The sequence below is a fragment of the Panthera onca genome, chromosome A2, assembly GCF_046562875.1.
Source record: "Panthera onca isolate mPanOnc1 chromosome A2, mPanOnc1 haplotype 2, whole genome shotgun sequence".
Classification (NCBI taxonomy): Eukaryota; Metazoa; Chordata; class Mammalia; order Carnivora; family Felidae; genus Panthera; species Panthera onca.
This window is the reverse complement of record NC_138340.1, coordinates 53,708,108-53,721,519: the sequence shown is the minus strand read 5'-3', so window position 1 is coordinate 53,721,519 and position 13,412 is coordinate 53,708,108. Positions and strand designations below refer to the sequence as shown.

General features: G+C 41.6%; 1 protein-coding gene across 5 annotated transcripts in view; it reads right to left on the bottom strand.

The window, feature by feature from the left end:
• Window positions 1-240: 240 nt before the first annotated feature.
• The window catches only part of PPARG (peroxisome proliferator activated receptor gamma), a 134,779-nt gene continuing 121,607 nt past the window's right edge, over window positions 241-13,412 (bottom strand). For all 5 annotated transcript variants that reach the window (XM_060631794.3, XM_060631792.3, XM_060631795.3 and 2 more), the window contains one exon: window positions 241-694. In XM_060631794.3, the coding sequence (XP_060487777.2) occupies window positions 447-694 (248 nt within the window). In that variant the 3' untranslated portion in view covers window positions 241-446. The remainder of the gene's footprint in view (window positions 695-13,412) is intronic.

Genomic DNA, 13,412 nt, shown 5'->3' with positions numbered 1-13,412 from the left:
TGTTAAGGCAGATGGAGGGTTCAGAAGAGCGAAGTGAAGAAAAAATTAATTTACTGAGAATGAAAGTCAGTCCGCAGTTCCACTCCCATTTTGACAAATGTGTAGGAAAGAAGAAGGATGGAAAGGGGGCAGGGAGGGAGGAGGGAAGGAAGGAAGGGGAAGGAAATAAAAGGGAATAAGCCTGGTGGTGGGGGGAGGGGAGGGAACGCATAAGACTCAGTCTTCAAATACAACCAGCAATTTCATAATGCGGTAATTTTTAATATTAAAAGTAAATTGTAAATGTATCTTTATAAACAATATGCATAAAATAGATCTATTATTCTAAAACCTTTTCTTTTTTAAAATGCTTTTTCACAGTAAATTTTTTAGGTGTCAGATTTTCCCTCAAAATAATAGTGCAACTGGAAGAAGGAAAACGTGGTCAGTGAATTTGGACTTCTCTGCTAATACAAGTCCTTGTAAATTTCTTGTAGGAGCGGGTGGAGACTCATGTCTGTCTCTGTTTTCTTTATTACTTGCAATAGCTGCACATGTTCTGTTACAATCTGTCTGAGGTCTGTCATTTTCTGCAGCAGCTTGGCAAAGAGCTGGGAGGACTCCGGGTGGTTTAGCTTGAGCTGGAGCTCCAAGGCTTGCAGCAGGTTGTCTTGTATGTCCTCAATGGGCTTCACATTCAGCAAACCTGGGCGGTCTGGGGGAGCAGAAGAACAAGAGGTTCCGTTACAGCATTCTCTGGCCCCACATCTGAGGCATATTCAGAGAAACTACTCCCCTGTCTTTTTGTTGGCTTGTTTTGCTCTGGTTCTAAAATAAGGTGGTGAGGGAGGTTAAGTAGACAGTGGAGCAGGAGGATGGACTGAAACCAAGACTATTAGAGCTCTTTCCAGGGGCATCGCTTCCCGGCTGGGGCTAAATCTGTCTGATCAGTTGACATAACATGATGATGGCGTAATCCTCCCCCCAGACTGAGGACTCTTCTGCCAGTATGTTTCTACTCACTCAGAAATCTCATTTTCAACTTCTGCTCGTTCCTGATGAGTCTGTTTTCTAACCTCCACTTACTTTCTCACCACAGCTTTAGATATGCTTTTGAAACCAGCTTTGCCTTGGGGCGCCCAGGTGGCAGTTGGGTGACTGACTTCAGCTCAGGTCATGACCTCATGGTCTGTGGGTTCGAGCCCTGTGTCAGGCTCTGTGCTGACACCTCAGAGCCTGGAGCCTGCTCCAGATTCTGTGTCTCTCTCTCTCTCTCTTCTCCTCCCCACCTTGTGTTCTATCAAAAATAAATAAACATTAAAAAAAATTTTTTTAAAGCTTTGCCTTTTCCCCTTAATATATAGCATGTATGTATGTATGTATATATACATATACATATATCCTTATATAGCATATATATTTTTTAATGTCTATTTATTTTTGAAAGAGAAAGAGAAAGTGTGAGTGGGAGATGTGTGTGGAGAGACAGAGAGAGAGAGAGATAGAGAATCCCAAGCAGGCTCTGTGCTGTCAGCGAAGAGCCTGATGCAGGGCTTGAAATCACACACTGTGAGATCATGACCTGAGCTGAAATCACAAGCGGGATGCTCAACCAACTGAGCCAGCCAGGCGCCCCAGCATATACATTTTCAGTGAGGCAAGACATAGTTTTTAAATACTGGTATAGTTTGGAAGGATAGAGCCCCAGATTTTAATAGAGCTTTCTTCTGAGTAGTGAGGTAATTCTCACTTTCTTCTTTATACTTTCCATATTTGAATTTTTAAACAATGAACTTAAATTACTTTTAAACTTTTCATGTTTTTCTTCATGTGGATCTTGTTAGATGAATCCTTAAACACAGTATCCTTTACTTCTTTAACTTACTTCTTTGCTTAATAGTATTCTATGCTTCTTTTTCATTATTTTTTCTAATATATCCCTGCTGGTGCTTAGAAAAAAATTATTGACTTCAGTACACTGAATATATTCCAATTTCCTAAACTCTTATCAATTCAAATAGTTTTTATCATGGATTTGTTTTTCTATTTTGGATAGACAATTACATCCACAAATAATGGTAGTTTCATTTATTTCTTCTTTTCCAGTGTTTATACTTCTCATTTCTTTTTCTTGCCATAGTGTATTGGCTAATATCTCTAATATGGTATTAAATAACAGTAGTGGTAGGAGGTATTCTTGTTTTATTCCTAACCATGAAGAAAATGATTCTTAATGGCTTACCACAACTATGAAGTTTACTGTAGATTATGGTGGATACATTTTACTCCTGGCTTTCTAAGAGTTACACAGTTTTTAATTTTTTTAAGTCAGGAATGTTGTTGCATTTCATCAAATGCTTTAAACTTTTTCTCTCTAAAGAGATGACCATATGGTTTTATCTTACTCTAGTATAGTACATTATATTCATAGATTTCCCTATACTTTTGTATTCGCTCCTATTTTGAGTTTTAAAATTTGTGACAGAAATGTCTTTTTTGTGCCATCCTTTGTCTGTTTGGTAATAAATGTTAACCAGCCTTATAGACTGAGTTGATAAATTTTCCTTCTGTTTCTATGTAGTAATGATCTGTTCCTTGATGGCTTCTTGGAATTCATTGGCAGAACTCTCTGAGCCTGATGGTAAATCTCTGGCTACCTTTAATTTTTCTTCTGTAGCATTTAATCTTCCTAGTGAAGAGCTTAGTCGAGATTTAGTAAAGACCTTTTACTCTTTATAAAAGTAAAATTTTTGCAATTCATATTGAAATAGAGTTGTAATGACATTCTCTCAGAATCTGAAATCTCCTATCATTTTTATTTATAATTGAATGCTTTTTATTTTGTATATTCTGTCATTTAAAAATCTGATTTGCTGAAGGCTTATCTTTTTTTTCTTTTTAGAGAAATACAGCTTTTGGTTTTATTAACTTTTTAAAAATTCTATTTTGTTTTCAATTTAACTAATTCATTCTTTTAACTTTCTTTAGGTTTATTTTTTTCTCTTTTCCTGGCTTCTTGAGTTGAATGCTTAATTCATTTAGTTTTAGTATTTCTTGTTTTCTGATAGATGCATTTAAAACTCTAAAGTTTCCTGAATGTCACTTTGGTTTTACCCCATAGGCTTTGGTAAACAGTACTCATGTAGCTCTCTCCCAAATAATATGTCTTACTATTTTGATTTCATTTTTAATCTAAGAGTTATACAGAAGTGTGTTTTAAAATTTCCAAGTGGAAAGTTTTGGTGTTTGTCTTGTTTTCTAACTTCTAAGTTTATTTTCTAATTTCTAAGTTTGTTGCATTGTGGTTATCATGTAAGGTTTTCTCCGTCAAGCTCACCAGAGAGGTGCAGGATTCTTGTACATCATTCATGACACTCACCTGACACCTTGTATTGATTCCAAATTTTAGTTCTTGAAGGCTTTTCACCTTAGCTTGTCTTCCCTTCCCTGTAAACTACGGCACTGTATAAGAGCTTTTACTTACCTTTTACTACCCTTCATCCTCTAACCTCACTTCCTTCTGTTCTGGCCATATTAAGGTATTACCATACTAAGTCCCTCAAACATCCTATTTTCTGTCATGACTGTGCTGAGGCAGATTCTGTTCCTCCCTCCTGAAATGGTCTTCCTTTCCCTTCACCCATCTTACTGATTTCAACCTATTCCTCAAAATATAAGCCCATGTCTCCTATGTCCTGGGAGCCCTCCTTGACATTATCCCTTCCTCTCCCCTGTTCTCCCAACCCCCTTTCTCTAGACCTGTTGCACCTTATAAACACTTCGATCTCTATCCTATGAGGAGATTACATTTATTGAATGGTTATCATTTTCCAAAGAATGTGCTAAGGGCTTTCTACACAATATATCATTTGATTGTCACAATAACTCCATGAGGTCAGTGTTTTATGAAGGGAAAAATGAAGATTGAGAGACAGGTGTTAAAATTTGTCCCAAATCTGCCACCTCCTAGTAAATGGCAGAGCTGATATTTGAATCTAAGTCTGTTTAATTTCAAATGCTGTATTATTAGCATATTGTACTTATAAATTGTATTGTAAGTACTGATTTCCTTCTTTATCTCTCCTTTGAGGTCATGAGGTATCAGAGGGCAAACACTGTGCCTTGATCATCTCTGAGCCTCTGGTGGAAACACAGGAAGCACTCAGTTGGCTGAGCTAATGAGCGAGAAGGTTGTTCTGGCTGAGTCCTGGATTGAAAAGTACAATTCTCCTGGTTGGTGAACAAGCCTAAAGACAGGATCGCTACACAATGAAGAAGTCTCCTGTAAACTGTGTTTTTCTGTGTCTAATAAACTCTAGTAACCTCTATCCACTGAGGTGAGGCACAGGAGAGGAATGTTAGACGGCCTCATGGTGAGGTTTTCAGAACTCTGAACATTCTCTTACATTAAGTTTCTTTTCATTTTTTTTTTTTTTTCCATTTTTAATTACAGAAGGAAACTTTGGATCGATTCTTTCTTCTAACATCTCTAACATATCCCATTGACTGGAATAAGTATACTTTTTCTCTCTTGGCATTTAAATTTGGAACCATCAGCAAAAATCACAGGTTCTGAGGCTGAAACAAGTGATGTTGTCCTGGCTTGGATAATCGCGCCCCTCGAGGGCCTGTGCCTTTTCTCATAGTTGCCATGCAGTAATGAAAACCCTGATGCCTCAGTCTCTGACATGTCCTGGACCAGTGCCTTTGGTTTCATGACTGCTGATTCTCTCCCTGACAAATGTTCCAGATTTCAACTGCCAGGGGCTATGCAAATGAATTTGCATCTCAAGTGGCAGCATTCTGTGTGAAGGCAGGTGTTGAATGTGGCTCCTCCACCAGCTGGGACCCCACACCCTTGTGTAGAACCTCGGCTCACTGGGACACTGGCTCCTTACAGCCCTTTCTCCTTCTTCCTTCCTCGTGGGCAGCATCAGTCAAAACTTCTGCAGAACAGATTACATTAACCTAGTAGGCTTCATTTATCATGACAGCTCAAATAACCAAACCCTAAAACGCAGCTGATCAGGCTTGCTGGAAACACTTGGCTTCAGTGCAGTACAATGGAACTGGCTCCTCGAGGAGTGGAGAAGGGTCTGGTTTGAATTTTCAAACCCTTCTTTGGCAAGTAATTTTTTTATTATGTGACAGATGAAGTTTGGCTGAAGGGCTGAAATTCTGTGGCCACTGATTTATATTTTCTCCAGTGACAAGTTAGATCACTTACAGATCTGTCCCACTGTCCCCTTTACTGAGCCTCAGTCAAGGCAAAACAGACTGCAGTCAAGTGTAAAAAGTACTACACTCTGACCAGCTCTGTGACCCAGAGCAAGCTGTTCAAGTTCAGGGGGCCCCAATTTTCTCCTCTGTAAATACATAATTCACATAATTAACCTGGGGAAAATACACTCAAAATTTAATTAGAAAAGTATATTTACAGGCTTACATTTTAAATTTAAAACACTTGGCTTCTTTAAAAAAAAAAAAAACAAAAAACAAACAAACAAAAAACCTAAAAAGCATCCTTTGGTCTTAAAGCAATCCCTAGAATCAAAGGCAAAAGGGATCTGTCAGGTTTGCTCCCCACCTTCTACCCTGTAATCAGCTACAAGGCCTCCCCTCTTCCCTCTCCCTCTTTCTCCTTCCTTTCACTTTCCTTCCACACGCACTCAAACCCTTGCTGAGCTAAGCTAGGCAATCTGTCTAAGCATCCAGAGCCATCCTGGGTCCCCACCCTTTCCTCTCCACTCCTCAGTGGCTCAGTGCCTGCTAAGACCCTGTTTTTAGGAGCCCCGTCTGAGATCTCTCTACACCTTGCTGAGGGTCAGAGTTGAGGTCTGGGATTGGATCAGGGTCAAGGGACCTCATTCACTGGCCTAGGCTGTCTAGAAGGCCCTTATGGGAAAGTGAGTGTTGATTCTCATACTCCAGGACACAACCTTCTAGGAAGCTGGAGTCAATTACTGGTGGTTCCTTACTCCCAGGCTGCAAAGAATTGGGAAAGCAACCTTTCTGGTCCCCACTCACACAATGCTGGAACTGATTAGCGAGGGCTGCTGATTATGAGCAAACCTATTAAACTCCCATCATATCCAGATCTGGCTCTGTTATGTGGAGAGCTATCTGAAGAAGATTTCAATTCTCTTGACTCTCCTGGGATCTGCCCACCTGGGCCAGGCATTTCCTGAACACAGATTTTCTCAGAAGGTGTCTTAGGGAAGCAGAGGGCTCCAATGGAGTCTTCAGGAGGAGAGGGAGAAAAACCAAGTAGGTGGTTTTGTCTCTATTCTAAGAGCTGCTATTAAAGCTATGGTCTTTTGGCTTTCTGAAATAGAGTAATCTGAAAAGGACTGTATCCAGGCGATTCAGAACAAAAAGAAGTCTGATAGCTGGGTAGTTGTAAACTGATCCACGGACAATGAAAGACCTTAGTTCAGGTGCCCGGTGAAAACCAAAGGGGAGGTAGGACTTCCTTTTACACTTCCTCTCCAATGTCCTTTATTCCATTCTTCCAAAGTTCACAGATGAGCTAAAAAGAGCAGTGGATTTGGAAACTGAAGACTTGATTTGAGTCCTGTATCACTTCCACTTAGTTTCTGTATGATTCTGGACAGGTCCTCTAATATTTCTGGGTTTTGGCTTAATTTTTTTTAGAACGGTGCTGTTTCTTTCATAAGGTTCTGGTGAGAATGAGCTACGTACTGGGGCTTTGTAAGATATTATTATTCTCTCGGTTTGTGCAAATAAAGGCAGTTTCTACAGGGATGGGGTCAGGAGTATAAGCAGGGTTGGGCTGGCATTTACACAGTTGGGAAATGGAAGATTTCTGAACTGCTCCTGGTAAGAGCACAAATTCAGGGGCACTAGAAGATAATTCCTGATGCAGACCCATGTTTGAGGGGTTTGGGCAGATTCTCATTCTTGTAGTTGAATGCATATAAGCAAGACAGTCTAAGAGCAATAATAAAACAAGGAAGCCATTGGTGCCTCAATTTACTTGTTCCTTGAAGTGATGGTGTTAGGGATTCTGCAACACTTTTCTGATCTATCGGAATCATGGTGAGCATTAGGCAAAACTGTGAATTCAGCCAACTTTACCTTTGGTAAACTATGGTATGGCCTGTAGCAATTCCCTCCCACATTCCTACCCTTGGGGGGAAAAATATTGTAAGGAAGTTTCACATGTATGCTTCTTTTCATATTTAATTTTCAATTGGAGCTTGATGGAGTGCAGTGATTCTCAACTTTGGTTACACACTGAAATCATGTGGAAAGATTAAAAACCCACCAACTAACACCTGGATCCCATCTCTAGAGATTCTTATTTTCTTGGCCTGGGGTATGACCTTGAGCTTTTAAAAGCTCCCTGGTGATTCTGATGCACAGGCAAGAGTAAGCACTCCTGCCTTAATGAGAAGCAGTTGAAATCCTAGCCTTAAAACTTACTTACTGGGTAACGTTGAGCAAGTTTCTTAACCTTTCTGTGCCCCAGTTTCCTCACTTAAAAAATGGAGACATAAAGGGGCATCTGGGTGGCTCAGTTGGCTAAGCGTCTGACTTGGGCGCAGGTCATGATCTCACGATCTGTGAGTTTGAGGCCCGCGTCAGGCTCTGTGCTGACAGCTCAGAGCCTGGAGCCTGCTTCAGATTCTGTGTTTCCCTCTGTCTCTGCCCCTCCCCCACTCGTGCTCTGTCTTTCTCTCTCTCAAAAATAAATAAACATTTAAAAAAAATGGAGACATAAGAGTAGTCCAACTCATAGATGGAAAGCTCTTAGCGCAGTGCCTGACACATAGTAAGGTAGCTATTTCTAATAGTATAATGTCACTTTCCTCTTTTTCCTTCCTACCTTTCTTCTCTCATTTCTCTGATTTTCCTGGGTACTCTATATTTCCTGTTCTTTCCCCCTCAATTGCTCCCTTCTTCTCAGCCATCTCTCCATTCCCTCTTCCAGATGTTATTCCCCTTTCCACTCCTGGAGCTGCACCTTGCTGGAGATTTGGTATTAGGAATCCTAGCAGGGCAAGCCTAAATTAATCAGAAGGCTGCACCTTGGATGACTTTAGCAGCAAGGCAGTTGATGGTGGCTGTCTGGGCACAGGCACAACAGAACTAGCAGATATTGTAAACGTGTTATCAAACAGATAAAGATCTTCTGTAACGAGCACATTCTGCCATGAAGGCACATGTAGCCAGCAGAGTCCTTTATTCTGGAGTGGGTTAACACTCTAACATTTTTCTGATTAATGCTTTCTCTATGTCCAAATGACAACCACTCCTCACAACAATAACACATATGATGTGGCCAAGATGGTGAAAGGGGATAACCACCATGATGAAACCAAGCCAGGCATATTTTCTTTTATCTGGCCATTGAGTAGCCATTCCACACCAACTTCCCTCATCTTAAACACTTACCTACTCAAAAGCCACCTCTCCAACTATGGCAGTAAACACAAAGGTACCTAATAACAGGTGGGTAGCACTTTCTTCTTTGCTGTCCTCAAAGCTCTTTGCATTGCTCAATGGTACCTCCATGGAGTGAAATGAGCTTGGGCTCAGTTTTATTTCCAGGTCTTTCAGAATGGAAATTTTACTTGAGATTTCCATCCTGCCCTTGGGAAGTCCTTGCTTTCCTGTCTTCCTTCACCCTGGAGTTAGGGTTCCCTGTTCTAGTCATTCAAGGTTGCTCAAATGAAGCTCAGCCACACGGTTTGCTCCCCTTCTCTGTGTCAGAGCCAGGAGAGCAGTGTGTTCTTCCTTTGAGCCGAGGGATATAGATAAATTTCTGCTCCTTCTATGTCCAACACTGGATCAGGACTGGAAATGGGGGGTGGGTGGGAGGTAGAGGAAGAAGGCTGGACAGGAAAAGATGAAGGAGAGTGATTTCTTCTTTCTCATCAAGTCGGACACACTCCTGTTCCAAATCCAACCACTCTTCCTTGCTTCCTCAACCTCTAGAAATGCCAATAACCAAACATAAAAGTTCTCTGCAACACTCCATGTCTTCCTTTCCAATGTTTTTGAGAAGAGCCTGTGATCTCAAAACATAGGTGTGATCTCTAACTAACCTCAAAAATGACCTCTCAACATCTAATGGCCCAAAACTTTATCAGAACTTTGGGAGTGTGGAAACTCATCACTCTCCTGCTGCTATTATCTGTCTCTTTGAGGGGCAAGGGGGCTTAGAGTTCTCCCCTTAGCTTGTCAGGCCACTCCCCCTTCCTCCAGTGTCTCTTTCCCTTGGGGTTTTGTTCTCAATCCACAACTAATCCCCTTAAAGTGATAGCTGATACAAGGGATTAGCTGATAGCTCCCTGGGGGCATTTATATTGTGATAAGGGATTTAAGAATGACTGTTGGTGGAACTGCAAGCAATACGACTGGCAGGATTGCTGTGGAGTTACTTCAAATTCTATCATGGTGGGGGGGGGGGGGAGGAGGGAAAATGAGCATTTACTGTGTGCTTACCATGTCCCAGGCATTGTGCCAGAGCCTTCATGTAATGTTATTTCATTTACTTAGGGTACTGATAAGGAAATTAGGGCCCAGGGAGGTAAATAATCGAGTGAAATCATACATCTAGTAAGTGGTGGAGGAGGGGGTGGGGTTTGAATTCAGGGCTGTCTACGTGAGTCCAATGTTTTCCAATGCCCCATCCTGCGTCTTCTGGCTTTCTTATTTGTGAAGCTGGCAAGACCCTTGAAAGGTGCTTTCCCTGGGAGTGCATGATTCCTTCACAACCTGTGCTGGCCTCTCTGTGATAAGTGACTTGAACTAGTCCTCAAGTTTCATTCTTCTTCACTTGCAGATGATCAGTCTGAATGTCTTGGTGAATTGTGCCAGTCTGGAAGGCTGCCTGGGGTCACCCAGAGTTTAAACACACATTGTGAGAACCCAAAATGATAAAGTGCTCCAAAAAGCAGCCCACTGACTGACTGACTGAACCTTTTCCAAGACTGCTGGTGCGGTGACAGGAATGACTCAGCAGTTTGGCTTTCAATCCCATGTCTGTCACTGAGGTCAAACACAATCGTGTGCTCACTTACTAAGATGATTCCAGCCTACCAGGCCCAGGGTGAGGAAGAGATGGTATTTCTGAGCAATCACAGAGAAAGATGCTTCTATGGCCTACAATCAACAGAAGCCTCTGTGTGTGTGTGTGTGTGTGTGTGTGTGTGTGTGTGTGTGTGCGCGCGCGCGCGCGCTCATGTGTACTCATGTATTTTTTTTAAGTTTTTCAGATGATTCTAGTAGGGTTCATCTTCTCCCTGTCTCCCCATCCCCCTGCCAGCTCTTTGTTTTTTAGAATTTGCATGCCAGTTGAGAACTCATAGATATACCTCATCTCTGTCCAAACCAAGTCTACAAAGGTTATGAAAAGAGTGGTCTAATGGGACATTTCCTAATTGAGTCACTATTCAGAGCCATCCTGGTCATCTCACAAGGGTCTCCCACTGGTCATGGCAGCACTGTGGGAAGAACAGAAGAGATGAACGCCATACACTAGGTAGACACAGTGTAGGTGCCCATTAAACATTTTTCAGTTAAAAATGAATGCTATTGGGGCACCTGGGTGGCTCAGTCGGTTAAGCGTCCGACTTCGGCTCAGGTCATGATCTCACGGTCCGTGAGTTCGAGCCCCGCGTCGGGCTCTGTGCTGACGGCTCAGAGCCTGGAGCCTGTTTCAGATTCTGTGTCTCCCTCTCTCTCTGACCCTCCCCCGTTCATGCTCTGTCTCTCTCTGTCTCAAAAATAAATAAACGTTAAAAAAAAAAAAAGAATGCTATTACTTTCTGACACCATCATGGCCCAGATGAGAGATCTGAACCACATAATAACATTCTTCAACTGTCCTACTGAGGGCTTAGAAACATGAGAAATCATATGTCCTTGTTTATTCTCAATATCATGAGAAAGAAGTTAGAAAAACAACTTTTACCACTTAGGCAGCAGCCTGAGTCTTGTACAAAAAACTGTATGGATAAAATAGCTGGATATTTACTTGGCATAGGAGGGTAAGTCTTAAACTATTTTGGGTTGTCTCCTCCCAGTTAACTAAGGATGATGCTAACAGACAAAGAAGATGTGGGGGCCACTGGGCCCTGCAGAATCAGAGGTCTCGGGGTTTCCTCAAGAAAAGTGGAGGCCCACTCAGGCACCTGTACTCTGTCTTCTGTTTAGAGAAGTGCTATACTGTTCATTCTAACTTACAGAAATAGCTCTGCAGAAAATGGAAAGATTACAAATGAGCTGGAAATAGCCTCAAGGTTTTGAGGGGCAGTTAGGGATGGGGAAGAGAAATGAAACATTCAAACTCAGAGTCCTCAAACCCTATGTCTATGAACTGGCATGAAGTGTTTGCAGCTATAGCTGAATGAATGTTCATTTGATTGTTTCTGACTGACAAGATGAAATTAAGTTACTGGATGATATTTTAACAATTCAAAATTTCTCTCATAAATTTTTTCTGCAACACTTAGCTGTTAAAACCTGGCTGGTAGGATGGTACCTGATTAAGAACAAATGTATTCACTCTGTTACTTAAAGCTTATTGCCAATTTTTGTGGTGAGTGCTATATCCAGTGCCATTGTTTCCAAGGGCCATGCTACCTGAACAAGTTTAAGAACATAGTACCAGTCTTCAGTGTTATACTGGGCCCAGTTCCTTCCCACAGCAATTTTCAAACTTAGGGTGTAATTTTGTTAGGTTAAAAGGGTGTCTCAAGGGCTTTGGATATTATTAAGTAATATCTGGACTAAAACATGAAAACTCTTGATTGAAATATTTAGAGGCAAAATGAAATGGGCAGTTTTTGATAACTGCACCAAACTCTCAGATCAAGGTAATTAACTGGGATGCTTCCACATCCCAATACACAGAAGGGTATCAGTTTTAAGGTCAGAGAGACCTAGGTCTGAACCTTGGCCTCACCACTTAGTGGCTCTGTGACCTTGGGCAAGTTGCTTAATCTCTCTAAACTTGTTTTCAACATTTGTAAAATGGGGATAATAACAGACTTTGCAGAGCTGCAGGAAAGGTTAAACAAGGATTACTGCATGTGCGTAAAGTGCTCAATATATACTGGCACGCAGTGAAGTATTCAGTAAATGGTAGCTGCTATTACTATTATTATTATTATTATTTGACTATTATGCATTCAACATGCACCCAGTAAGTATATATTCTGAACTAGATGCTGTCCTTTGATTCTAATTCCAACAAATTAAAAAAATATATGTATATATATACACACACATATATAGTCATGACTAAGGGTAAGAAACAGAAGCCTCAGGTTACTGACCTGATAGAACTAAGACTCACTCAATTGTCTCAGAATATCTACTCTTCCTTGATCTGCAGATGTACAGCCATGAGAACAATTCCCCTTTCTTGTACCCTGTTCTCCCTGCCCCCTGCCCTCTCAACAGCAGAAACACATAGCAACACTCCAAGAACAGTTGGAGTCCAAAGTTGCCTCACCGAGAAAGAACATGGCTGGGATTGCTGGAAGAGGAAGGAGCTGCTATAGAGGTGGTTTGCGTAACTAAGCCAGACTCAAGAGGGTAAATGAGGAGGCTGATGATTTACCATCTGTGGCCACTGTATCAATATTTACAGCCTCTCTGTCATTAGGATGACGGTGGCAATTTGCCTCAAAAAATATATTATAAAACCCATTGAATTTCCTCCCCCCTGTCCTGGAAGTTGGGGAAGAACTGTAATGGATTCCAAACTGTTCTGAATTAACAAAAAGAGCTTTTTCCTGTTGCAGAGTTCCAGCTGGAACCTTCCTATGCTTTTCTTCACTGAACAGCAAATGCTCAAGGGGGCAAAGTGTCCAATGGAGTGTCCTGGAGCTTGTCAGCTTTACTGAGCTTTACACTTGGCTGTGGTTGCTGGGCAGTTTTGGGAGTTTGCTAGTGTGGCTGGCATGAAGCTGTGGCGCCAGTTGCAAACATGCCCCTTGCTGGAGGCAGTTTTATTACTCTTGACACCACCCATCCTAGAGGGAGCAAGGGAAGCTGTTACTTAATCACGACTACTGAGGAAGCATGACTTCTAAATTATGGGCCCATACCTTACAGAGTATTGTGTAGACAGCACAGGTTGCAGCCACCAACACAAGTGTAAGAAGGGTGACCAGGATCCGCTAGCCAGGTGGAAGGGGACAGGTTGTGTGGCAGAGAGAGCACTCTGAGGTGACAGGACACCTGGGTTTCAGCCCTAGTTCCACGGCTCATTAGTTTCTCGATCTCAGACAAATTACTTAAGTCTACGAGCCTCGCTTTTCCTTCTATGAAATGAGAATAAAAATACACAAAAATTCTCAGGATCTAATAAGAGAACGTATATGAAATGCTGTTGAAAACGTATGAAGTGCTGTCCTTTGTCTGATTCTACAGTGTTGTGCTTTTTAGTCCCATTT